Below are 27,556 nucleotides of genomic sequence, written 5' to 3'. Positions count from 1 at the left end.
TAACAATAATCTGTAGTTATCCTTCATAGTATATCTCAACATTATTCATTATTATAATCTGTATAATATTGTTTACATAACACTATGTACATTAGATTTGAAATGGATCTGAACTGTAACCTATGGTGTGATTGACATACATCAGGACCAATCGGAAACCTCAAATTACGTTTAACTCGATATACATTTATATCATTAAGCACTAGGGTAGATTGAGAGTTGTATTAATTGGTAATGTTTGTTGGCTCGATATCTATACTTAATGGTCTGGTGGACTAGGGATCTTAAATTTGATCCACACCAGTGATAGTACCTCAGTACAAAATATATAATCTTCACATTGCCATATACCTGGGAACCTTTGCTCATCATCTGATGAATCTCCTCTTACCTATTCTTACCCATTTATGTGGTTTAAAAAAAAATTAATTTCGTATATCGCAATTAAAAGTTAAGTTTTAATTGTTTGTGAAACCCTTTAAATTGTCACGTCTGTGAGTGCAATATGTGTATTGTTTTCTCAGTCTCTTTGTTGTCAAGACTTTGTTTTTATTCCTAAGTGAAATAGCTGGAAAGGGCCTATTTTTGCAATTTGAGGGACATTTGGGACCCAATATTTTTAAAATTCCACAGTAAAAAGTCCCCATAGTTTGTGATATCGTAGAGGGGTCATTGTGTGAGATAGCTGTGGTGAAAATGTAGTGGCACAATGGGAGATTTTGTTTTTATCCTTAAGTGAATTTGCTGAAAAGTGACTATTTTTGCAATTTGAGGGACATTTGGAGCCCAATATTTTTAAAATTCCACAGTAAAAAGTCCCCATACTTTGTGATATCGTAGAGATGTCATTGTATGAGATAGCTGCGTGGAAAATTTAGTGGCACAGTGGGAGATTTTGTTTTTATCCCTAAGTGAAATTGCTGGAAAGGGCCTATTTTTGCAATTTCAGGGACATTTGGGGCCCAATAATTTTAAAATTCCACAGTAAAAAGTCCCCATAGTTTGTGATATCGTAGAGTGGTCATTGTGTGAGATGCCTGTGGTAAAAATTTAGTGGCACAATGGGAGATTTTGTTTTTATCCCAAAGTTAAATTGCAGGAAAGGGCCTATTTTTGCAATTTGAGGGATATTTGGGGCACAATATTTTTAAAATTCCACTGTGAAAAGTCTCCATACTGTGTGTTATCGTAGAGGGGTCATTTTGTGAGATAGCTGTGGTGAAAGTTTAGTGGCACAATGGGAGATTTTGTTTTTATTCTTAAGTGAATTTGCTGAAAAGTGCATATTTTTTTAAATTTGAGGGACATTTGGGGACCAATATTTTCAAAATTCCACAGTAAAAAGTCTCCATACTGTGTGATATCATTGAGGGGTCATTGTGTGAGATAGCTGCGTGGAAAATTTAGTGGCACAATGGGAGATTTTGTTTTTACCTCTAAGTGAAATTGCTGAAAAAAGGGCCTATTATTGTAATTTGAGGGACATTTGGGGCCCAATATTTTTAAAATTCTACAGTAAAAAGTCCCCATACTGTCTGATATCGTAGAGGGATCATTGTGTGAGATAGCTGTGGGAAAAATTTAGTGGTACAATGAGAGATTTTGTTTTTATTCTAAAGTGAAATTGTTGGAAAGTGCCTTTTTTGGAATTTGAGGGACATTTTGGGCCCAATATTTTTAAAATTCCACAGTAAAAAGTCTCCAAACTTTGTGATATCGTAGAGGGGTCATTGTGTGAGATAGCTGTGGTGAAAATTTAGTGGCAATATTGGAGATTTTGTTTTTATCCTTAAGTGAAATTGCTGGAAAGTGCCTGTTTTTACAATTTAAGGGACATTTGGGGCCCAATATTTTTAAAATTCCACAGTAAAAAGTCTCCATACTGTGTGATATTGTAGAGGGGTCATTGTGTGAGATAGCTGTGGTGAAAATTTAGTGGCACTATGGGAGATTTTGTTTCAATCCCTAAGTGAAATTGCTGGAAAGTGCCTATTTTTTGCAATTTGAGGGACATTTGGGGCCCAATATTTTTAAAATTCCTCAGTAAAATGTCTTCAAACTTTGTGATATCGTAGAAGGGTCATTGTGTGAGATAGTGGTGGTGAAAATTTTGTAGCACAATGGGAGATTTTGTTTTATCCCTAAGTGAAATTGCTGGAAAGGGCCTATTTTTTCAATTTGAGGGACATTTGGGGCCCAATATTTTTAAAATTCCACAGTAAAAAGTCTCCATACTGTGTGATATTGTAGAGGGGTCATTGTGTGAGATAGCTGTGGTGAAAATTTAGTGGCACTATGGGAGATTTTGTTTCAATCCCTAAGTGAAATTGCTGGAAAGTGCCTATTTTTTGCAATTTGAGGGACATTTGGGGCCCAATATTTTTAAAATTCCACAGTAAAAAGTCTCCATACTTTGTGATATCGTAGAGGGGTCATTGTGTGAGATAGCTGTGGGGAATATTTAGTGGCACAATGGGAGATTTTGTTTTTATCCCACAGTGAAATTGTTGGAAAGTGTCTATTTTTGCAATTAAAAGGACATTTGGGGCCCAATATTTTTAAAATTCCACAGTAAAAAGTCTCCAAACTTTGTGATATCGTAGAGAGGTCATTGTGTGAGATAGCTGTGGGGAAAATTTAGTGGCACAATGGGAGATTTTGGTTTTATCCCGAAGTGAAATTGTTGGAAAGTGACTATTTTTGCAATTTGAGGGACATTTGGGGCCCAATATTTTAAGTCTACAGTAAAAAGTCTCCATACTTTGTGATATCGTAGAGGAGTTATTGGCTGCGTTTGGGCAGCGCTCCAAGCGAACTGGGACTCGCTTGGAGTGTTTTCTTCACACTTGCAAGTGAGAGGCTGGGCTTTTTTTGAGCGCTCTGCTGACGTAAGTCCCAGCGTGCTGGAAAAGCTGGGACTTTTCAGAGCAAGCTCAGAAGCTTGGCAACATGGCAGATAGTAACCTATCTCCACTTTGCCCTGTACTAAATGCTGCTGTCAGGCTTATCCGGTGTTATGCTGAGAATGGTTTCCCCCAGTGTTTCTGGTTTCCCCTGCCTCTCAGCAAACATCAAAACTCTGACCCACCTCCATTCAGTTGCTCTCAGCTCAGCCCCTGTAGCTTAACCTGCCCCATGTGAGTGATGGGAGCTGCAGCCCTTATATCTTTATTTATTATTAGCTGAATGGGGCAGGTTAAGCTACAGGGGCTGAGCTGAGAGCAGCTGAATGGAGGTGGGTTGGAGTTCCGGTTTGCCGAGAGGCAGGGAAACCAGAAACACTGGGGAAACCATTCTCTGCGTAACAACGGTGCTTTGTAACAATGCTACAAGGGAGCTTAGTAAAAACGTTCGCATGTGCAAAGTCCATTATTGTGCAGCAGATCCCTTTGCGCATGCAAACGTTTTTTTCTAAGATCCCTTGCTTGTGACGTCACCTAGCGTCACGTCATCGCTGGAAGTGAAGCGCCTCCACTAGCTTCTGAGCGCTGCCCGAATGCGGCCATGGTGTGAGATAACGGCAGTGAACATTTAGTGGCACAATGGGGAATTTTGTTTTTAACGCTTAGAGAAATGCTGGAAAATGAATATTTTTTAAAATTTGAGTGACATTTAAACAAAAATGCGTGTTGTATTCATTAAAACATTTCTTATTAGCATATTATATGTATGGTACAACCTTTAATAGTCTTAAGAAAGTGCTAACAAATAAGTGTCTGATAGCTTGACTACTATTTTATAACTGTCAGCTCCAAAACAGTGTCTGGTAGCTTGACTTGGATTTTTCAACTGTCTGATAGCTTGACTCCAGTCTTTTAAACAATACAATAATTGAGTTGACTGTCCCTTTAAAAGTGTTTACATGCTCTATCTGAGTCATGCAAGTTTAATGTTAAACAATCTCTTTAAAATAACAAACGAAAATAAATAGATAGAAATACTCCTGCAAGTCACATCAGTGCAATACGCTTTCAATTAATGCAACAAAATGTGCTCAACTCAGGGGACTCAAAAATACTTGTGTATTGGTTCCATTTTTTTCCTATCTATTGCTGCTGTGCTGAGTAGGGATGGAGTATCTTGTCTTGTAATACAATAATGTCACAGCGCTCCAATAAGCTTTCCCATTATGTAAGGAATATGTAACCATCTACAACGTTTACACTTTCACGAGCCTTCATCTTTATGACTAAGAAACCTTCTACGTCCATGACCATTATGCTGAAGTTGACATTCCGCAGAACCTTCCAGAATTCACAAAACGTTATTCACCATTGGTTACGGGACCTGTCTATCAACGTGACGTTTTGCGGCTACACCATTGGTCCTGAAGTGATGCCCTAGTGCAGCTGTTGAACCCGCCCTATTTTCTTTTCGCAATCTTTGTGCTCTAGTAGAGTAGTGACGTCACAGCTATCGGTAACCGCAGTATCCGGAAGAAGTGTCAGTGTGGTGCTGCCTGGTATCGGGGTGAGTGGACTGATGGTAACGTGTGGTGGGGGAAATAGGAGGTTCTGGTCCTGGCTGTCACAACCGGCAGAAAAAGCTGCGGGTCTGGGATAAGATGGACTGTTGTGGAGTATTGACAGTGAATGAATGAGAGGTTCCGTAAAGGAGGCCTTGGCTGCTTCCCCGTTTTGCAGACTGTGATTTGTGATGAAATAAAACGCTCTAGAAGTGTAAAACAGAAACATTTCTATTTAGAGTTAATTTACATTAATGAAACAATCTCCAGTACTAAAATACCTTTATGTATAACGTGTGTATATATAATGAATGGCCTTGTGTGGCCAAGATATTTATTTTACAATGTTGTAAGGCTGTCCATTCTAATATCACGTTACTGGATTATTTGTAAGGCCATAGTGCTCGTACAGTGTTGCAAAACATTTTCGTTTGTAATCACATTTGACACTTTATTCCAATGCCACAAGCGTATATGACCCTGACTTGTCTGAAACACATATACTGTATTGGATAGAAGAGGGGTAGCAGAAATCAAGTTCAGAAAGGTGCAAGCTCTTATTTAAAGGGACAGTCAAGACAAAATTAAACTTTCATGAATAAGATAGGGCATGCAATTTCACACACCTTTACAATTTACTTATTTTTTTTAAAGTTAAAAGTAGGTAGGCCCCCATGCTAATTTCTAAGCCCTCTTATCTCATTGTATTTTGACAGTTTTTCACAACTAGACAGTGCCATATAGAAAACATTGTGCTCACTCAGGTGGAGTTATTTATGAGTCAGCACTGATTGGCTAAAATGCAAGTCTGTCAAAAGAACTGAGATAAGGGGGCAGTCTGCAGAGACTTAGATACAAGGTAATCACAGATGTAAAAAGTATATTAATATTATCGTGTTGGTTATGCAAAATTGGGGACAGGGTAAATGTAGCCACCAATCAGCAAGAGCTACGCAGGGTGCTGAACCAAAAATAGGCCAGCTCCTAAGCTTACATTTCTGCTTTTCAAATAAAGATACCAAGAGAACGAAGACAATTTGATAATAGGAGTAAATTAGAAAGTTGCTTAAAATAGCATGCCCAATCTGAATCATGAAAGTTTAATTTTGAATAAAATATCACTTTGAGTAGCTTTACATACTTCTGGTCTGCACATGTCCCCTGGTTGCCCATCATTGCACTTTCAGTTTGTGTTTTTTTTATTTCAGGTGTTTGCAGAGATGGTGGACTCTGTTCCCAGCAGCCCTCCTCAGGGAGGAGCAATGGTAAGTCAGCTGCTTTGTATATTCCCCTCTGTTCACTTAGATTTAGGTTGATATGAACAAGAATACTGTAATCTGCATAATAAATATGTCATCACAATCATATTATGAAGACACTACTAACTTTGGTCATTTTGGCACGTGTGACCTTACCGTTACACAAACATAAAAATATCCTTGTCTTGCAGTTAATAAACTCTACCTATTTTTGCAATAAGAAAAGCTGCCAATTGAGTACTGAGGCCTCTGTTTTTGACAGCAAAGGCTTGACAATGAAAATGTAAATATATATATTTTTACTATATAATTTTTTATTCTTTATTACAATATTGATAGACAATGATGCTGTTATGTACCAGTTGATGGCCATTAACTTTTTTGTCTTAGGTAACCTGAAATATGTTAATGTTGTTTCCTTAGTAACAGCTTTGGAATGTTAGTCCATGAGTGTCTCTGTCCTGTAGAACAGCTGTGTATTGTTCGTGCACATCACAGGCAGGCACTTTTACATTCTGTAATGGTGGCTTTGTAAATGTAGTTACTGACCGTACTTGTCAGTGTAGCGGAATATGATGGTGCTTTGTAAATAAATAATAATGAATAATTGATTATGTGCATTGTTTTGGTTGTCATTAAAACTGCTGGACACAGCTTCCACCTGTGCGTTCAGTGGTTTCGGATGCAAACAAATGTGGAAGAATGCGGCTGCTCGCGGCATTAGTCTCTTTTTGGAGCTAGATTTATTTTTTTGAAAGTGCAACACACTAAGATCTGTGCAATTTGCAAACCCACATGTGTTGCACTTTCACAAGAAGAAATAAAGATTTGTTTGCCTCTGATATACACGTCATCTACTCGCTGTGTTAATTTTTTTTTCTCCTTTGCCTGCAGCTCTTTTTAGAGCTATTCTTGTAATTAAACCCCTTACTGGTGCCATCTTCATACTGGGAGCCGCCATCTTGGAGCTTAGGTATTCTTGCACTCTATGACGGACGGGGTGCGCATTCACAGATCAAAGATGTTGTCCGCTTTTTGACATCTGAATTTTGCACTTAGGGTTAATGTGTATGAAATGGAACCTTTACATGTTTCACTGGCTACATTGCTCTCTATTATTCATGTGGTCTTTTAATACATGTTATGTAACTTTTAAGCTGTGTATAAAAAAAAAAAATAAACCTCCTGCTCTACATTGTGTGTGCTAATTTGAAGTACATAATACCGCTACAAATATTACTCACAATATATCTGATCTGTGAACGTTTACTAGCCCTCTCACAATGTGCACAAATACATGAGCTCCAAGGTAGCAGCGCCTAGTATGAAAAAACAGAGATCCACTAACCAGCACCTATAAATAGTTAAAATAAGAGACTCTGGCAAGAGCTGCGCAGAGACAGGAGGAAAAACAACGCTAACATTCTGTTGAGGCAGTTTAATGTCACTTTAAAAATGTATGTTTGTGTGTGTACATAAAAAAATATTTGTGGTGAAGTAAAGGGTTATCTCATTCCCTCTCATTTGTAGGTGATCAGTATCAAAGTTATAGGCACCATTTATTTATGTAGTCATGTGAAGGAATGGTATGCTAAGATCCCCAAGGCAGAAGATACTGTGATCTGAGATTTTATTGCAGAAAATGCAGCATGTCTGCAGTAAGAACAGGACAGATGCAAGAACTTTTAGCGCTTTCCCTTTGCAGCTCTGCTCCACATCAGACTGTTCTCTTTAAACAGTACTGTGCTGTGGCAGCACTGCGTAAGTATTACTTTACACAGTGCAGCCAAAGTAAAGCACTGTTTGAAGAGAACAGTCAAATACCCGAGCAGCTCTGCAAAGCAGCAGTGCATTGATTGATGACCGTCGATGCTTTATTGTAGCTGCCTAATTTAAAACAGAATTTCATTCCAAAATGACCTGCAGAAATTTTTCCACTAAAAGTTTCATTGCAGAAAGTGAAATAAAGTTATGCCTCTGGGGCTAGGATATATAAAATATATACATGCATAAATACAGGGATGGAAAAAAAGTATAGTTTACTGGTCAGGGATTAAAAGTTACTATAAATAAAGAGAGAAGCGCTCAACCTGGGAACGAACAATAGCATAATAGCTTGTTCTATGTCAAGTTACTACCCAAGAAGCAGCCTCTTTTTGCTCAACATGTGCCTTTCACAGAGAAGAACTTTCCTGAAGCATATCAGTCTGATCCTGACTTCACAGTACAGTCCAGCCCCGAAATACCAGGCAATCCCTCTCTGAACGAGAGAAACAGCAAAACCCCAGACGTACGTCTCGGCCTATTGTGGGCCTTGTCAGTGAGGTGCAGCCAAATCCCTCTATGCACACTAAGCAACGGGTCCACGTTCCCAGGTTGAGCGCTTCTCTCTTTTTATTTATGCAAATTATGACACTTAGGGAAGTCTCCATAAGTGTGATGCAGGAATCCAGACGTGGACCCGTTGCTCAGTGTGCCTAGAGGGATATGGCTGCACCTCACTGACGAGGCCCACAATAGGCCAAAACGTACGTCTGGGGTTTTGCTGTTTCTCTTGTTCAGAGAGGGATTGCCTGGTATTTCGGGGCTGGACTGTACTGTGAAGTCAGGATCAGACTGATATGCTTCAGAAAAGTTCTTCTCTGTGAAAGGCACATGTTGAGCTTCTTGGGTGGTAACTTGCCATAGAACAAGCTATTATGCTATTGTTCATTCCCAGGTTAAGCGCTTCTCTCTTTTTATTAATTAAAAGTTACTAGTCCAGAGGCAAAAAGGTACTTGTCCACTCAAGTGGATTACTGAAATTTTCAAGCCTTGTCTATTTTGAAAGATATTATTAAGGAAGATTCCCTTTATTGTTTGTTTCTCCACAGTGCATCTATTATTATTATTATTAATAATAATAATATCAGGTATTTGTAGAGCACCGACAGATTCTGCAGCGCTAATCTATCAAAGGAAACAGACAAGCAAACTTTTACTGTTTCTTTAAGATCATCGATCCTGTCAAATCTGATTTTTACGATTATTGTATAAATTGTTTCTCATATCTAAATTCAACATAATTAATTTGCTTTTTCTTTTCTATCTTGTAGCAATATTTGCTAGCGAACAAACTGGACACAGCAATGTGGCTTTCTCGATGGTTCACTGTGTACTGTTCAGCTTTATTTATTCTACCAATTTTAGGGTAAGTACCAGATATATTTTATTACTTTTTTTTACCTTAAAGTGATGGTAAATCCTAGCATTTGTGAAACGCTAGGATTTACCCTTGGAGCAAATAAAGGGGACTTTCAGTCATGAAGTATAAAATACTTCATGCTGAAAGCTCCTTTATTTGTTTGAAGTGTTCGCCGCACTGAGCTGCTTAGAGGCAGCCCACGGCAGAACGCTGTTTCGCTGAGCGGTGACGTTTCCACCTCTTAGCAAAGAGCTGTGTGGGCCAGCTGGCGCCAAGCAACATAGCCTGCACGGCTATTGGCTAAGAAGTTTCATATTTACATTAGCCACGTCTCATATTTTGTAACTCGGCTATAGTAATAAAACATCTTGGATCTTATTGGTACATATTTTATTTGCAGCAATTTGCTTCTGTTGTCAAATTTGCTTGATTCTCTTTGTATCCTTTTCTCGAAAGAGCAGCTGTGCACTACTGGGAGCTAGCTGAACGCATTAATTAAGCCAGTGACAAGAAGCATATATGTGCAGCCACCAATAGACAGCTAGCTCTCAGTAATGCATTGTTGCTCCTGAGCCTATATCACTTTTTATTTGCTGGTGACTAAAGAAACTCATTATGACTGATCTATATGCATAACCAGGACCCTTCCAAATGAGAGAAGTATTTTTCAATTAACAATTCACACTGTTAATTACCTTCCACTTTTTGATTTAAAGGACCACTAAACTCAGTCGAATAACAAAATCAACAATTGGTCAATTAAGAGACTATGTAAAATCACTTAGTTTCAATAGAGAAAGTGTAAATATAGAAATATTATCAGCCTTGAGGAAAGAATACTTCTGCTCTTGAGCAATTTCCTATTTAACCATAACATGCCATTACTGTTATTTTTCTTCTGCCTAGTTGTTCAATGCTGTTTACAATATGTTCTTTGTCTTTAGCCACTGGACTTTTCCATTAAGCCACAAAACTTGTAACCGTTGAAACTCTGTTAAAATAGTGTTTATTACATTTTTAAAAGATAATCCAATTTTAGTTGTTGCTACTAATAAAGGTCTAGTTGGCATGGCGCACTCAAATATCTGGAATTTGATAATGTATTTGGCATTACAACTAGGCATAATAGTTCTAAAATAAATAAAACATTTTTATAGCAGTCATATTTTAATGCATACCTTTACATATTAAACTTTCATGATTCAGATAGAGCATGCAATTTTAGGCACCTTTCTAACTTACTCCTATTATCAATTTTTCTTCGTTCTCTTGGTATCTTTATTTTAAAAAGCAGGAATGTAAGTATAGGCCCGTTTTTGGTTCAGCACCTGGGTTGCGCTTGCTGATTGGTGTCTAAATGTAGCCACCAATCAGCAAGAACTACCCAGGTGCTGAACCAAAAATGGGCTAGCTCCTAAGCTTACATTCAAATAAAGATACCAAAAGAACAAAGTAATGCTTCTACTTCTTGGCTTTGCTTTCATGTGGTGCTTTATTATTTCTTTCTTTACAGGTTACATGAAGCTGCCAACTTCTATCAGCGTGCCTTGTTGGCAAATGCTCTCACAAGTGCTCTTCGTCTGCATCAGCGGTTACCAAATTTTCAGCTAAGCCGAGCTTTCCTAACCCAGGCTCTGTTGGAGGACAGTTGCCATTACCTGTTGTATTCACTGATCTTTGTTAACTCTTACCCTGTTACAAGTATCCTTTGCAAGTGCATGTAATGTAAACTAGAGAGGGCTAAGCCAACAATCAGCTTGGCACATTTTTGTTATGAAGTACTTAAAGGGATATGAAACACATTTTTCTTTCATGATTCAGATAGAGCATGCAATTTTAAACCACATTCTAATATACTTCTATCGTCAATTTTTCTTTGTTCTCTTGGTATCTTTTGTTGAAAAGCAAAAATGTAAGCTTAGGAGCTGGCCCATTTCTGGAGTACTATATGACAGCGGTTTTGCAAGAGCACTAGATAGCAGCACTATATACTGCCATATAGTGCTCCAGATGCCTACCTAGGTATCTCTTCAACACAGAATATCATGGTAATGATTCAAATTTGATAATAGAAGTAAATTGGAAACTTTTTAAAAATTGTATGCTCTGTCTGAATCACAAAATAAATTGTTTAGGTTTCATATCCCTTTAATAGATTACATTACATAATTATAATGTAACAGATCACAGACTTGTGCATATCCTCTGTTTAAAGTAATTTCTTTTCCTAAAGAAAACAGTGAAAGTGTGAGTTGGTCTATGTGTACCTCGGATTCATGGTTGTTAGTGTTGCTTAGTTACCAAATCATCTTGGCAGGTGTTTTGCATTTGCAATATGTACATTTTCTTTGAGCTGGTTGCTACTTCCTGACGTTCTAGTAGCTATATTTTGTTTAATTTATTTGTGTAAAACCCTATTATTACCCTTCATTTGTAGAATGCCATTATTTGATACAGCATATGCTTGCAGCAGCAGTCTAGCACTTTATAAAACTAGTGTGCACAGAGTTTGTCAAAGGTAACACATGTATTATGATTCAAATGATACATTAAATGTATTATTAATTGAATGACAACTTAAATGTTTTTCTTAACCTGTTGCTTCAGTGAGTATTTTCCCAGTCTTACTGTTTTCTTTGCTCCACGCTTCAACATACACAAAAAAGGTCCTAGATGTAGGTATCTGTTTTCTCAAGTACACTGCATTGTAACGTTGTGAAAGCAACACTTGTGTTATTTCTACAGTGCACAATAATTAAAGTTCCTCATTTTGTGTCCCTAGGCCAAAGGGATAAACAGCATGCCTTTTATCAGATCACTCCTGGAGAAATTAAATGCAAATCAGCAGAACATCCTGAAGTTCATTGCTTGCAATGAAATATTCTTAATGCCAGCAACTGTATTTATGCTGCTTAGGTAAGAAATGTTCTCAAAATGGCATGTAAGTATTCTGTGATTCTTTTTGTTTCCAAGAATCTTAAATACAGAAACCTAAATGTATCTGGAAAATCTTCCCAGTTTCTTTACAAATAGTAGCTTGTATTGTTATGTGTACCATGAAGTAAAGGATGTAAAGTTAGTTATGGTATAAGGCAGGGCTCGACAAACCCAGGAGCCTGGGAGCCACTGGCTCCTAGAATTTTACCCCTGGCTCCTAAGTTTTTTTGGTTATTTTCCATATATCTATATACAAATCCATCTGGCTGGCTCCTAAATATTCTTACTGGCTACAAATTTTTAAACAGATTTGTCAAGCACTGGACTATAAGGGTCCTATTTTTCTAGGACTGTATTCAGCATTATATGCATTTATCTCATTATTTTAAATTGGATTTAAGCTTCTTGTCACATTAATATCGCCCTTCACTTCTTTAGCCTTTCCTGTTTTCAAAGTCTTAAATACGCTTTTTAACCCTTTTCATACACGTTTTTGCAGGTTTTTTTTTGTTGTATTACATATCTTTAGAAAAGCTAAAATCAAATGGAGTACTTTGCAGATCTTAAAGGGACATTCCAGTCAAAACTGAATGTACATAGATGAATTATATCCATGAATAAAAACATGTTTGCAATATACATGCATTTGCAAAAATATTTGTAGTAAACGTTATCACTGTTTTAGTGTTAACATTTTTCCCTGTATGTGAAGCATAGCTGGAAATTCTCAGTGCACCAGCATTTTAAATACAGCAGTTGCTCAGAGCGCCAGTGAGGCTTGTATCATGTCTCGCACCTTAGGCTCTCTGAGCAAGTGCTGTGTTTAAAATGCTGGTGTATGGTGCATACTTAAATGCTTTTCAATCAGCTATAACTTTTATTAGAAACATTTTTGCTAATACATGTATTTTACAAAATGCTTCTATACAAACTTGAAATGCATCTAATTTTGTCTGGAATGTCCTTTTTTAAGTTTGGTTGTTTTTTACATATAGTAAGTTCCTTATTTGGCAGTGCTGGTGATTGGGTCCATTTTTAATACGTTAAAACACATACCTAACTTCTTGCTGTCACTGTATGCAAAACTCTGAGAGTCACATGTTTATCTTGGACCAACTCGTGCAAAGTTTACGCTGATTGCCAAAACATATTTATTGTTGACTAGTTGATAAGCCTGTCCAGAGGGCAGTCTATGTGTTAAAAACGTAACACCCCCCCAAGCTACAAAAAATTAAAAAAAAAGTAAAAATACAGAAAAAAAAATAAACCAAAGCTATCCAAAATAATAAAATTAAACCTAAACTAATACCCCAATAAAAAAAATCCCAGCCAAAATAAAAACACCCCCTAATCTAATACTTCACTACCAATAGCCCTTAAAATGGCTTTTTGTAGGGCATTGCCCTAAATACATCAGCTCTTTTACATTAAAAATACAAAAGTATGATCGACCCGCCTGGAAGACCTTCTCTGCCGGACTTCTGAAACCATGAGTACCTAATTTGGGGCTTTAGTGTTTTTTTGTTGTTTTTTTTTAATATATATTTTGGAGGGGGGGTTGTTTTTTTAGATTAGGGTTAATTGGGCAATTTGCAAAAGAGCTGAATGGCTAATACAAATGCCCCTTTAGGGGCAATGGGTAGTTTAGGTTTAGTAGTGTTAGTTTTTTTATTTTGGGGGTTTGGTGGGTGGGGGGTTTTACTGTTAGGGGGGACTTTGTTTATTTTTAATATAAAAGAGCTGATTTCTTTAGGGCAATGCCCTACGAAAAGCCCTTTTAAGGGCTATTGGTAGTTTATTCTTAGATTAGGGGGTGTTTTTATTTTGGGGGGTTATTTTCATAGGGATTGGGTTTAATTTTTTTATTTTGGATAGTGTTGTTTATTTTTGTATTGTTAGCCTTTTATTTTCTGTAATTTTAGATTAATGTATTTTTTTTTAAATTTTAATTGTAATGTAGTATTTTTTTTTAATGTAATTAAGGGGTTCATTTAGGGGGTGTTAGGTTAGGAAGCTTAGTCATTAAATTAGTATTTTGCGTTGTGAGGGTTGGCGGTTTAGGAGTTAATAGGTAAATTAGGTTTAATGCGTTGTGGGAGGTTGGTGGATTAGGGGTTAATAGATGTATTAGGTAGTTTGCGATGTTGTGGTTGGCAGATTTAGGGGTTAATTTTATTGGGTATTTTGTTTTAATACTTCTGCAGAGAAAGAAAACAGAGGCGCCACCATGGTCTAGTACCACCAGAGCAGATGTAATCAGATGAAGATAATTGTTTATACTCGCAAACAAAAAGCACCCAGCGGTGCTATTGGGGCAGGCTGGAACTTCGCAGTGGTCCAGCTCACTGTTAACCCCCAGCAGAGATCCAATCAAATTCCTTTGAAGAGGCCTGTTGTCTGGTGCCTGAGTGAGCAAGAGAGGCAAACAAACATAGCCCAGTAACGTTTAAACAACAGCAATAGGTATCTCAAAGATTGCACTTACAGAAATAAATACACCAAAAACGGCAAGTGTATATTAAAAATTATACTTTAAAAAGCGATGCGTTTCTCAGCCTCCTGAGGGCTGTTTCATCAGGCTATGATCATAGCCTGATGAAACAGCCCTCAAGAGGCTGAGAAACGCGTCGCTTTTTAAATAAAGTATCATTTTTAATATACACTTGCCGTTTTTGGTGTATGTCACCGTCCACTGAGTGCTGGGAACTTTGGAACAATTTATGTGGCTGCTGCTGCTTGCTTTGGTGTTAACAGTCAACTGGGCGGCTGCGAGGTCCCAGTACGCGATTATTGCACCTGGAGGTGTATTTATTTCTGTAAGTGCAATCTTTGAGATACCTATTGCTCTTGTTTAAACGTTACTGGGCTATGTTTGTTTGCCTCTCTTGCTCACTCAGACAACAGGCCCCTTCAAAGGAATTTGATTGGATCTCAGCTGGGGGTTAATAGTGAGCTGGACCACTGCAAAGTTCCAGCCTGCCCCAATAGCACCACTGGGTGCTTTTTGTTTGCGAGTATAAACAATTATCTTCATCTGCTCTGGTGGTACTAGGCCATGGTGGCGCCTCTGTTTTCTTTCTCTGCAGATAGCAACATATCAGGATGACCGTCCTTTGACAGAGAGCTGCCCCTCCTTTTGGATCATTTTCATATTTTGGTTTCTATGGACATTTTTTGTTAATTCTTTATGTCTATATTCATTAATTGTCCTTGTTATTTGGTATTGTAGCTATTAGGAGGCGCCCCCTAAGGGTGTGGTATACGGTGTGTACACCACTCTCTATATTCTGTTTTAATACTTATTGCGGGCGTTTTTTTTTGTAATGCTCCGTTTGCCTTTGCTGCATCCCAGTGGATTCCGAAAATGACAGGTTGGTGAAAGAATTTACCTTCGCCGCATTCAGGTGAATTCTGTTGGCTGCCTCGCACTTCCAACAGTTCCTTTGAGGATGCGTGTGCAACTGGCGACGGACGCGTTACAAACGCGATTATAGTATAGATATGTGTTTAATTTGCTAAGTTACACTGACATGTTTGACTGTTTAAAAGGATATGAAACTGATTAACCTTTAACAAATCCCTCCTATTGCAACAACAAAATGTTTTCAAGCTAAATTAAAATGCCTTCAGACTTCTAATCTTTTTTTTATGTTCTATATTTTTGTTTTGCAATGGGGTGAATTAATTTTAACTATATTTTTATATATGAAGTTCACCTTAATTTAATGACTTGCATATAAAATAAACTTTGTAGGTGTCCTATAAGAAGTGATATATGCTCAGTGTCTACTCAGATTGTTTAGACACAAACAAACTGATGATCAGAAAATAGCAATATGTTGCAATGTATGTGTCTCTTTCACACTCAGGACCCGAAATAGCTAAATACCTCTCAAGCTAAATATTGCCATTCTAAAATTCCTTGAGGAACCTCACAGTACTGAAGAGGGAGAGGTCTTGGATAGTCATATATAATCTAAGCAGTCCACATGGTTTTTATATAATTTAGCTACACAATTTGTTGCTTTCCTACATAAAGGCTAGAGTGTGTATTGCAGCCTTTTAATCCTAACAATGTCACCTGATACTCAGTGCAGAAGCTTATGTCTGACTCTTATTGATCACAACAGATGTATATGTGTAGTTTTCCAGTCCAGGGACATAGACTCATTTAGTTTACAAGTATCTCTCATTTTGCAAATGGAGGAGCCTGCTGTCATTTACAAACTGCACCAGATACTAACAGCCAGGCTGCCTGCTTATAGCTACTTACGGAGGAGCCGGTCTGTGGACTTGCATTTGCGAAGGAGGATTTATAGTGATGTCTTTGCTTGTAAAGGGAACATTTGAACAACACCTAGAGAAACATGAACCAAATGGCAAATTACTGGGTGCCCTAGTTGCTGCTATGTTAATATAACTCTCTGTATGTATAGATATACACACACATACTGTACATATTCCACCTTCCCCCTCCGTTTATTACTACGTAAACATCCCTCTTAGCTAAACGTCATCTCCTCCTTTTGCACACAAATTCAGCTTGTCATGCAGCAACATTAAAGGGACACTGAACCCCAATTTTTTATTTAGTGATTCAGATAGAACATGTAATTTTAAGCAACTTTCTAATTTACTCCTATTATCAATTTTTCTTTGTTCTCTTGCTTTCTTTATTTGAAAAAGAAGGCATCTAAGCTTTTCTCCTGCATTGGTGTGTCCGGTCCACGGCTTCATCCTTACTTGTGGGATATTCTCTTCCCCTACAGGAAATGGCAAAGAGAGCACACCGCAAAAGCTGTCTTTATAGCCCCCCCTCTGGCTCCGCCCCCCCAGTCATTCTCTTTGCCGCTCTGAACAAGTAGCATCTCCACGGGGATGGTAAAGAGTATGTGGTGTTAGTTGTAGTTTTATTTCTTCTATCAAGAGTTTGTTATTTTAAAATAGTGCCGGTTTGTACTATTTACTCTACAACAGAAAGTGATGAAGAGTTCTGTTAAAAGAGGAGTATGATTTTAGCACCAGTAACTAAAATCCATTGCTGTTCCCACGCAGGACTGTTGAAACCAGAGAACTTCAGTTGGGGGGAACAGTTTGCAGACTTTTCTGCTCCAGGTATGACCAGTCTCTTTTCTAACAAGACATAGTAATGCTAGAAGACTGTCAGTTTTCCCTTATGGGATCGGTAAGCCATTTTCTTAGACTCATAACAGAATTAAGGCTTATAAAATGGGCTCTATGCTGGTTGAGACTATTGTGGGCTAAATTGATTGGTTTATATCATATTTATATGACATTTGGAGTGTTTTGTGAATTTGGGAACACTTTTGGGAACGTTTTATTACGCCTGGCAGTTGTTTAGACGCCTAATCTAGTCAGGAAGGCCCCTTCACTCTGGTATGCAGAGGGAGGAGGCCTCATTTTCGCGCCTCAGTTGCGCAGTTACTTCTAGAGGCAGTGCATGCAGCTTCATGTGAGAGGGTCCTGTGGCTGAAAAACGGACTCAGGAAGGCTTATTTCTGTGGTGAATAACCCCTAAGGAAGGTAAAAGCCGCAGCAAAGTCTGTGGCAGGGACTGTAGTGTGTTTAAACCGGTAAATTGAACAATTAGCTCCGGTTTGCTCATTTAAGGGTTTAGAGACTTGAAATTTGGTGTGCAATACTTTCAAAGCATTAAGACACTGGGGTGTAAATTTTGTAAAGATCGGATATTTCCGGAAATAAAAGTGTGAAAATAAAGTGTGCTCTTTTTATTATTTAAAGAGACAGTAACGGTTTTGTTTAAAAACGTTTTTATTGCATTAATAGCCTGCCAAAATCTGTCTAACATGTCTGTACCTTCAGATAGCATATGTTCTGTGTGTATGGAAGCCAAGGTGGTTCCCCCTTTTAAATGTATGTGCAAATTGTGCCATGGCGTCCAAACAAAGTAAGGACAGTACTGTCACATTTAATAAGGTTGCCCAAGATGATTCTTCAAATGAAGGTAGTGGGGATAGCTCATCATCCTCTCCTTCTGTGTCAACACCAGTTTTGCCCGCGCAGGCGATACCTAGTACATCTAGCGCGCCAATGCTTGTTACTATGCAGCAATTAACTGCAGTAATGGATAATTCTATAGCAAGTCTTTTATCCAAACTGCCAGCATTTCCCAGAAAGCGTGATTGCTCAGTTTTAAATACAGAGGATGAGCAAGTTGGCGCTGACGATAATTCTGTTATACCCTCACATCAATCTGAATTGGCAGTGAGGGAGGGTCTGTCTGAGGGAGAAATTTCTGATTCAGGAAAAGTTTCTCAGCAGGCAGAACCCGATATCGTGGCATTTAAATTTAAGTTAGAACATCTCCGCGCCCTGCTTAAGGAGGTGCTAACTACTCTTGATGATTGTGACTCTTTGGTGATTCCAGAGAAGTTGTGCAAAATGGACAAATTCTTAGAGATCCCTGTGCACGCTGATGCCTTTCCGATACCCAAGAGGGTGGCGGACATAGTGACTAAGGAGTGGGAGAAGCCAGGTATACCTTTTGTTCCACCTCCTATATTTAAGAAAATGTTCCCCATTGTCGACCCCAGAAGGGACGCATGGCAAACGGTCCCTAAGGTTGAGGGGGCAGTTTCAACGTTAGCCAAGCGCACAACTATTCCTATTGAGGACAGTTGCGCTTTCAAAGATCCTATGGATAAAAAATTGGAAGGATTGCTTAAAAAGATATTTGTTCAGCAAGGTTTCCTTCTTCAACCAATTTCGTGCATTATTCCTGTCACCACGGCAGCGTCTTTTTGGTTCGAGGAACTAGAAAATTCGCTCCAAAAGGAGACTCCATATGATGAAGTCATGGACAGAATTCATGCACTAAAGTTGGCTAATTCCTTTATTTTGGATGCCGCTTTTCAATTGGCTAAATTAGCGGCGAAAAATTCAGGTTTTGCAATAGTGGCGCGCAGAGCGCTTTGGCTAAAATCTTGGTCGGCGGATGTGTCGTCCAAAACAAAATTGCTTAATATTCCTTTCAAAGGTAAGACCCTTTTCGGGCCGGAATTGAAGGAGATTATTTCAGACATCACTGGGGGAAAGGGCCATGCCCTCCCACAGGATAGGCCTTTCAAGGCTAAGAACAAATCTAATTTTCGTTCCTTTCGCAATTTCAGGAACGGACCGACTCCTAACTCTGCAGCCTCTAGACAAGAGGGTAACACTTCCCAGCCTAAACCAGCATGGAAACCATTGCAAGGCTGGAACAAGGGTAAACAGGCCAAGAAGCCTGCTGCTGCTACCAAGACAGCATGAAGGGGTAGCCCCCCATCAGGGACCGGATCTAGTAGGGGGCAGACTTTCTCTCTTTGCTCAGGCTTGGGCAAGAGATGTTCCGGATCCCTGGGCACTAGAAATTGTCTCTCAGGGGTATCTTCTAGAGTTCAAGGAACTTCCTCCAAGGGGAAGGTTCCACATGTCTAGCTTATCTTCAGACCAGATAAAGAGACAGGCATTCTTACATTGCGTAGGAGACCTATTAAAGATGGGAGTGATACACCCAGTTTCAACAGCGGAACAAGGTCTGGGTTTTTACTCAAACCTGTTTGTAGTTCCCAAAAAAGAGGGAACTTTCAGGCCAATTCTGGATTTAAAAATTCTAAACAAATTCCTCAGAGTTCCATCATTCAAAATGGAAACCATTCGGACGATTTTACCAACAATCCAGGAGGGTCAATATATGACTACCGTGGACTTAAAGGATGCGTACCTGCATATTCCTATCCACAAAGATCATCATCAGTTCCTGAGGTTCGCCTTTCTGGACAAACATTACCAGTTCGTGGCTCTTCCATTCGGTTTAGCCACTGCTCCCAGAATTTTCACAAAGGTGCTAGGGTCCCTTCTAGTGGTTCTAAGGCCGAGGGGCATTGCTGTAGCAACTTACCTAGACGACATTCTAATCCAAGCGTCGTCCCTTTCCAAAGCAAGGGCTCATACAGACATTGTTTTAGCCTTTCTCAGGTCTCACGGGTGGAAGGTGAACGTAGAAAAGAGTTCCCTGTCCCCGTCCACAAGGGTTCCTTTTCTGGGAACAATAATAGATTCTGTAGAAATGAAGATTTTTCTGACAGAGGTCAGAAAGTTAAAGCTTCTAAACGCTTGTCAAGTTCTTCAATCTATTCCTCAGCCTTCCATAGCTCAGTGCATGGAGGTAATAGGATTAATGGTTGCAGCAATGGACGTGGTTCCTTTTGCTCGAATTCATCTAAGACCATTACAACTGTGCATGCTCAAACAGTGGAATGGGGATTATGCAGACTTGTCTCCCCAGATTCAAGTAGACCAGGTAACCAGAGACTTACTCCGCTGGTGGTTGACTCAGGATCACCTGTCTCAGGGAATGAGTTTCCGCAGACCAGAGTGGGTCATTGTCACGACCGACGCCAGTCTCTTAGGCTGGGGCGCGGTCTGGGACTCCCTGAAAGCTCAGGGTCTATGGTCTCGGGAAGAGTCTCTCCTCCCGATAAACATTTTGGAACTGAGAGCGATATTCAATGCGCTCCTGGCTTGGCCTCAACTAGCGAAGGCCAGATTCATAAGATTTCAGTCGGACAACATGACGACTGTAGCGTACATCAATCATCAGGGGGGAACAAAGAGTTCCTTGGCGATGAGGGAGGTATTCAAGATTATCAAATGGGCGGAGGATCACTCCTGCCATCTATCTGCATTTCACATCCCAGGAGTAGACAACTGGGAGGCGGATTATTTGAGTCGTCAGACTTTCCATCCGGGGGAGTGGGAACTCCACCCGGAGGTCTTTGCCCAGTTAACTCAACTATGGGGCATTCCAGATATGGATCTGATGGCGTCTCGTCAGAACTCCAAGGTTCCTCGCTACGGGTCCAGATCAAGGGATCCCAAGGAGACGCTAGTGGATGCATTGGTGGCGCCTTGGTCGTTCAATCTAGCTTATGTGTTTCCACCGTTCCCTCTCCTTCCCAGGCTTGTAGCCAGGATCAAACAGGAGAAGGCCTCAGTGATTCTAATAGCTCCTGCATGGCCACGCAGGACTTGGTATGCAGACCTGGTGAATATGTCATCGGCTCCACCATGGAAGCTACCTTTGAGACAGGACCTTCTAGTACAAGGTCCATTCGAACATCCAAATCTAGTCTCTCTGCAACGGACTGCTTGGAAATTGAACGCTTGATTCTATCTAAGCGTGGGTTTTCAGATTCAGTTATAGATACTCTGGTTCAAGCCAGAAAACCTGTGACTAGGAAAATTTACCATAATATATGTCAAAAATATATCTGTTGGTGCGAATCCAAGGGATTCTCCTGGAGTAAAATTAAAATTCCTAGGATACTTTCCTTTCTCCAAGAGGGTTTGGATAAAGGTTTGTCAGCTAGTTCTCTAAAAGGACAGATATCTGCTCTGTCTGTTTTGTTGCACAAACGTCTGGCAGCCGTGCCAGATGTACAGGCGTTAGTCAGAATCAAGCCTGTCTACAGACCTATGACTCCTCCATGGAGTCTAAACTTAGTTCTTTCAGTTCTTCAAGGGGTTCCGTTTGAACCCTTACATTCCATAGATATTAAGTTACTATCTTGGAAAGTTCTGTTTTTGGTTGCTATTTCTTCTGCTAGAAGAGTTTCTGAATTATCTGCTTTGCAGTGTACTTCACCCTATCTGGTATTCCATACTGATAAGGTAGTTTTACGTACCAAGCCTGGTTTTCTTCCAAAAGTGGTTTCCAACAGGAATATTAACCAGGAAGTAGTTGTTCCTTCTCTGTGTCCGAATCCAGTTTCGAAGAAGGAACGTTTGTTACACAACCTAGATGTGGTCCGTGCTTTAAAATTCTATTTAGAAGCAACAAAGGATTTCAGACAGACATCATCCTTGTTTGTCGTTTATTCTGGTAAGAGGAGAGGGCAGAAAGCTACTGCTACCTCTCTTTCCTTTTGGCTGAAAAGCATCATCCGATTGGCTTATGAGACTGCCGGACGGCAGCCTCCTGAACGAATTACAGCTCACTCTACTAGAGCTGTGGCTTCCACATGGGCCTTCAAGAACGAGGCTTCTGTTGATCAGATCTGTAAGGCAGTGACTTGGTCTTCTCTGCATACTTTTGCCAAATTTTACAAATTCGATACTTATGCTTCTTCGGAGGCTGTTTTTGGGAGAAAGGTTTTGCAAGCTGTGGTGCCTTCCATTTAGGTTACCTGACTTGTTCCCTCCCTTCATCCGTGTCCTAAAGCTTTGGTATTGGTTTCCACAAGTAAGGATGAAGCCGTGGACCGGACACACCAATGTAGGAGAAAACAGAATTTATGTTTACCTGATAAATTTCTTTCTCATACGGTGTGTCCGGTCCACGGCCCGCCCTGGCTTTTAGTCAGGTTTAAAATTTTTATTTCTGTACACTACAGTCACCACGGCACCCTATAGTTTCTCCTTTTTCTCTTAACCGTCGGTCGAATGACTGGGGGGCGGAGCCAGAGGGGGGGCTATATGGACAGCTTTTGCTGTGTGCTCTCTTTGCCATTTCCTGTAGGGGAAGAGAATATCCCACAAGTAAGGATGAAGCCGTGGACCGGACACACCGTAGGAGAAAGAAATTTATCAGGTAAACATAAATTCTGTTTTTCCTTGATTCAGACCTCTGTACAGCACTTTTTTTATTGGTGGATGAATTTATCCACCAATCAGCAAGAACAACCCAGGTTGTTCACCAATAATGGGCCGGCATCTAAACTTACATTTTTGCATTTCAAATAAAGATACCAAGAGAATGAATCAAATTTGATATGAGGAGTAAATTAGAAAGTTGCTTAAAATTGCATGCTGTATCTGAATCACGAAAGAAAAATGTGGGTTCAGTGTCCCTTTAATAAACATAAAAAGCCCTGTGCTCACTGCTGTGCTGTAGCCCTGACTCAGCACCAACTCTGATATATGCATCTTTGTGACCCATCACTCAATGCCTAGCACTGCCAGTACATTTTTATCTTTTAATATATATGGCTTGTACTTTTTGGTACTGTGTTCTGCACTTTATCATGTACGCTACTGGATTTTGTGATCATGTAAATGTATGTTTATTACTGAAAATTTAAAGCAGAATTGATAAGTGTATAGTTAATTATCTGGTGCCATTATAACTCCTATATTATTGGCCTTCTTAGAGGTTCTAGCTTCTGTCCAGTTGTTCCGCCAAGCTTGGGAAGGTGTCAAACATATAATGCTTGTTAATTGATTTTGTGTAGCTTCTTGACATCCTAACTTGTCTTTCTGTTTTATTTTTTCAGTGGCCAAGGAAACTTATTGCAATCATTCATTTACTACAGATTCTTAACGCTACGTTATTCCTCTAGAAGAAATCCTTATTGTCGGTAAGTCCATAACGCCATTTTAAAGGCATATTTAAAGGCACAATGTAGTTTGGAAACTTTAGCTTGGGATGTAAAGGGATATTAAACAGTGATATTGTTATGTACAATGTTTAATTGTGTAGTTAAAAAACTTTCATTATTTAGTTTGTCGACTTGTCCTGTAATTTTAACTTTTAAATTGTTGGTTTTCTAAATTCCTCTGGGTTTTTATAAGGTAATGGGTGCTGCCATGTTTAAACTTGTTTCCCCTTATCTATCTTTCCTGCTGAGGACAAATATAAAATAAGCACACAAAAAAAGAATGTTCAAACTAGATTTCCACACCACCTTTTACTCTCTGTTTTATATCTGTACCTAATTGTCCTCAGCAGGAAAGATAAATAAGGGAGAACTTTTAAGTTTAACCCCTTTGCTACCAGAAATTATAGAGAAACACTTGCCCGAATAGAAATTGAGCCTTTTGGGGGGTGGGTTTATTTACCTTTGAAAACTATATATATATATATATATATATATATATATATATATATATATATATATATATATATATATATATATATATATATATATATATTATACAGAAATCTAAAAAAACAAGCGCAAAGATACACCTCTCATGAGAGGTGTATCTTTGCTCTTGTTTTTTTAGATTTCTGCAGCTGTACCTTTTCACTCAAATTGAACCTTGAGTTGTTTTGTGACGAGCAGCATTGAACACCAGCTTTTTGAACCCCTATTACATCTGATCATCAGAAGGACAAAACTCTTCATTGATTTTCCTATATTAGGATCTTTCAGAGTATGATAAGTATATGAATTATTATTAACACATTTTCTGATTGTACTTTGCTATTATCCATTTGTATTCCAGACATATATATTATTTATTCATTTTGGTAATAGGTTTCAACATTATATCAATCAAGAGTGTGTGCTGCCTTAGCTCACAGTGGTGATACTCATCTCTCTGAGTTCACCTTTGTGATCTTGTGTTTTTATATATATATATATTGGAACAAATATTATTTGTTCGTAGCTACTAAATCAACACGGTACGCTGGGCAAAGTACCGTGTGACGTCCAAATGGGGCAAAGGGTTAAACATGGCTGCACCAATTATTTTATAGGAACTTAAGTACTTTATAAAAACTAAAGTTTACAATTTTATATTTTTAATATTTAAACAACTAATTGTAAAAAATATCTCCATTATTCTAAAGCTAATATTTACTTTAAGTACATCATTATGTCTAACATATATTTACTGTTTAACATACTGCTTTTAAGATATTACAATGCAAGAATGTGTCAATCATTTAATGTTTTCTTGTTAATGGCACAAGGATACTTACCTCATTCTTTTATACATTAACTTCTTCAGTGTAGAGGTCAACTACCTCCATGCTGTCGTCATTTTTTTTAATTCTTTTTTAATTTTTTTGTTGTTGCTCTACATGCTTGTTGCTTTAGGGATGTTGATTACCATGTACACTATAGAAATGCATTTAAAAAAAAAACTAAAATGCTATAATACAGATTTTATTTTTTTTTAATCCTTTTTGGGTTTTTTTTGTATTTTTCATTTGTGCAATTTGAAAATTGCTTCGGCACAGGGTAAGAAAAGGTTTAGCAGTGAAAGGTTAAAGGGACACTAAACCCACATTTTTTTCTTTCATGATTCAGGTAGAAAATACATTTTTAAGCAACATTCCAATTTACTTCTATTATCTAATTTGCTTAATTCTTTAGATATCCTTTGATGAAGACATAGCAATGCACATGGGTGAGCCAATCACACGAGGCATCTATGTGCAGCAACCAATCAGCAACTACTGGGCTTATCTAGATATGCTTTTCAGCAAAGGATATTGAGAGAATGAAGCAAATTTGATAATAGGAGTCAATTAGAAAGTTGTTTAAAATGACATGCTCTTTTTAATCATGAAAGAAATAAATTGGGTTTCATGTTCCTTTAAACTGACTTAATAAAATGTGACTCCATTTTGTGGGAAGCACTGTTGTAGGCCATAACAACATGCTTGAACATGCTTAAATATAAATGCCCCAAAACAAATTTACCTTTTAGTGTCTGTGCATCTAGTACATTGGTTTTCAAATCTGTCCTCAGGCCTCCCCAACAAACCAGATTTTCAGGATTACCTTGGATAAGAGCAGGCAAAATAACCATGTTTACTTATCAACTGATTATTTCACCTGTGCTCTACTTCAGATGTCCTCAAAATGTTGCCTGTTTGGCAGGGCCGGACTGGGAAATCAGACCGGCCCTGGGAATTTTTATTGCTCAGCCCCCCTCCGGCTCATGGCCTAATCCGGCCCTGCCTACACAATAACTGAATAAATCACACTGAAAAAAGGTTTTGTTTGGCAATTAATGAGTTAATGTGAAAGTCCTTCTCAAACAAAACAAAGCAGCTTACCAGCTCGACTTCGGACCCCTCCACTACTCTATGCTTAAAATGACAAAGAGGCGGACCACTGGCTACCTGCTCACCGGGATTTTTCCCAGTATCCCGGCGGCCCAGTCCGGCCCTGCTATTAGGGAGGCCTGAGGACAGGTTTGAAAACCAGTGATCTAGAAAGACTTTTTTAAATTTTAACCAGTGATCTAGAAACTTTTTGATTTACTGTTCCTTTAAGAAAATATTAATGGCTGGGTTAAAATATTTTTTTTATTCATTTAGACTGAATTATTTATGCAACCCTTATTGTCCAGATAAACAATCCATTAAGACTGGCCGCTGTGACGATGACAGCTTTGCTCTATCAAAAATAAATATTTAATCTTTTTTGTTACAGAACTCTGTTTGCAGAGCTGAGGATTATCCTGGAGCATCTTATAATGAAGCCAGCATGTCCAGACTTTGTGAGAAGAATTTGTCTTAATAGCATTGCTTTTGTAAGCAGACTAGCACCAACTGTTGCGTAACTTATAATTAATAAATTATGTAATGTGTACTTAAATGAGCATTAGCAGCTGGTATTTCTGCACTTCGTATGGTATCTCGAGATTTTGCACCAATTTCAAACACCGTGACCTAAACAAGGTTCTGCACCAAGGATGCTGAATTAAACTATGCCTTTTTGTAAGTCAATTCTTGCAGTTTCTTAGGCTTATGTTTGTGTTCCCAATAAATGAATGTAGATTATAATGTTCCTTTTGAGAAAGCAACTGCTATGAGACAAAGATTTTTTTTTTCCATTCCTGATGTCTCATTTGCACAAATACTACTTTTTTAGATCAGTTTGGCTGGGTACCTTCTTATTAATGGTTTGAAAATGAAGGAAATATGAGATGTTAAACTTTTCAGTCACATTGAATTATAAAACTATTTAAGTAAAAAATGTCATCAGTTCTTTTTTTAACACATCAATTTAAGTTATGATTCTTTATATGGACTCTGTTATTAAGATGTAAATAGAATAGATTCATTTACAAAATAATTTTACAGCATAATGCTATATGTATAAATTAGTTCATTTTCTAAATGTAAACTTTAAGCCCTATGTTTCAAGGAAGATGCAATAAAATGTCATGGAACTTTGATGTAACAATGTAGTTAGCTTTTTTTGTGGTGGTACGTGATACAGTCATTGAGACAGTCAGCTGAAAAACATTCCTTGTTTGTTCGACAGACCATTTGTTGAAAAGACTACACCACTTGATATTTAAGCATTGTCTTGGAAAAACGGACCATCTTCTTGGGTTATGAAAGTTTAAAAAAAATATATTTATTTCTTTCATGTAATTAACAAGAGTCCATGAGCTAGTGACGTATGGGATATACATTCCTACCAGGAGGGGCAAAGTTTCCCAAACCTTAAAATGCCTATAAATACACCCCTCACCACACCCACAAATCAGTTTTACAAACTTTGCCTCCAAGGGAGGTGGTGAAGTAAGTTTGTGCTAGATTCTACGTTGATATGCGCTCCGCAGCAAGTTGGAGCCCGGTTTTCCTCTCAGCGTGCAGTGAATGTCAGAGGGATGTGAGGAGAGTATTGCCTATTGAATGCAGTGATCTCCTTCTACGGGGTCTATTTCATAAGGTTCTCTGTTATCGGTCGTAGAGATTCATCTCTTACCTCCCTTTTCAGATCGACGATATACTCTTATATTTACCATTTCCTCTACTGATTCTCGTTTCAGTACTGGTTTGGCTTTCTACAAACATGTAGATGAGTGTCCTGGGGTAAGTAAGTCTTATTTTCTGTGACACTCTAAGCTATGGTTGGGCACTTTATTTATAAAGTTCTAAATATATGTATTCAAACATTTATTTGCCTTGACTCAGAATGTTCAACTTTCCTTATT

At 38.5% G+C, this 27,556-nt stretch overlaps 1 protein-coding gene across 1 annotated transcript; it reads left to right on the top strand.

Moving 5' to 3' along the window:
• The first annotated feature begins 4,357 nt into the window (after nt 1-4,357).
• Nucleotides 4,358-26,205, top strand: TMEM33 (transmembrane protein 33). Its single transcript, XM_053700875.1, has 8 exons — nt 4,358-4,470; nt 5,674-5,730; nt 8,820-8,914; nt 10,422-10,609; nt 11,516-11,583; nt 11,691-11,824; nt 23,140-23,223; nt 26,041-26,205. The coding sequence occupies exons 2-8, from the start codon at nt 5,686-5,688 to the stop codon at nt 26,168-26,170; spliced, it is 744 nt and encodes a 247-aa protein (XP_053556850.1). The 5' UTR covers nt 4,358-4,470; nt 5,674-5,685; the 3' UTR covers nt 26,171-26,205.
• Nucleotides 26,206-27,556: the final 1,351 nt, after the last annotated feature.

Source organism: Bombina bombina, chromosome 2, assembly GCF_027579735.1.
Source record: "Bombina bombina isolate aBomBom1 chromosome 2, aBomBom1.pri, whole genome shotgun sequence".
Lineage (NCBI taxonomy): Eukaryota > Metazoa > Chordata > Amphibia > Anura > Bombinatoridae > Bombina > Bombina bombina.
This window is presented reverse-complemented; position numbering and strand designations above follow the sequence as displayed.

Coding starts and splice junctions, on each gene's coding strand:
- TMEM33 (XM_053700875.1), top strand. CDS start 5,686: ATGGTGGACTCTGTTCCCAGCAGCCCTCCTCAGGGAGGAGCAATG. Junction 5,731..8,819: donor CTCCTCAGGGAGGAGCAATG/GTAAGTCAGCTG, acceptor TCTATCTTGTAG/CAATATTTGCTAGCGAACAA. Junction 8,915..10,421: donor TTTATTCTACCAATTTTAGG/GTAAGTACCAGA, acceptor CTTTCTTTACAG/GTTACATGAAGCTGCCAACT.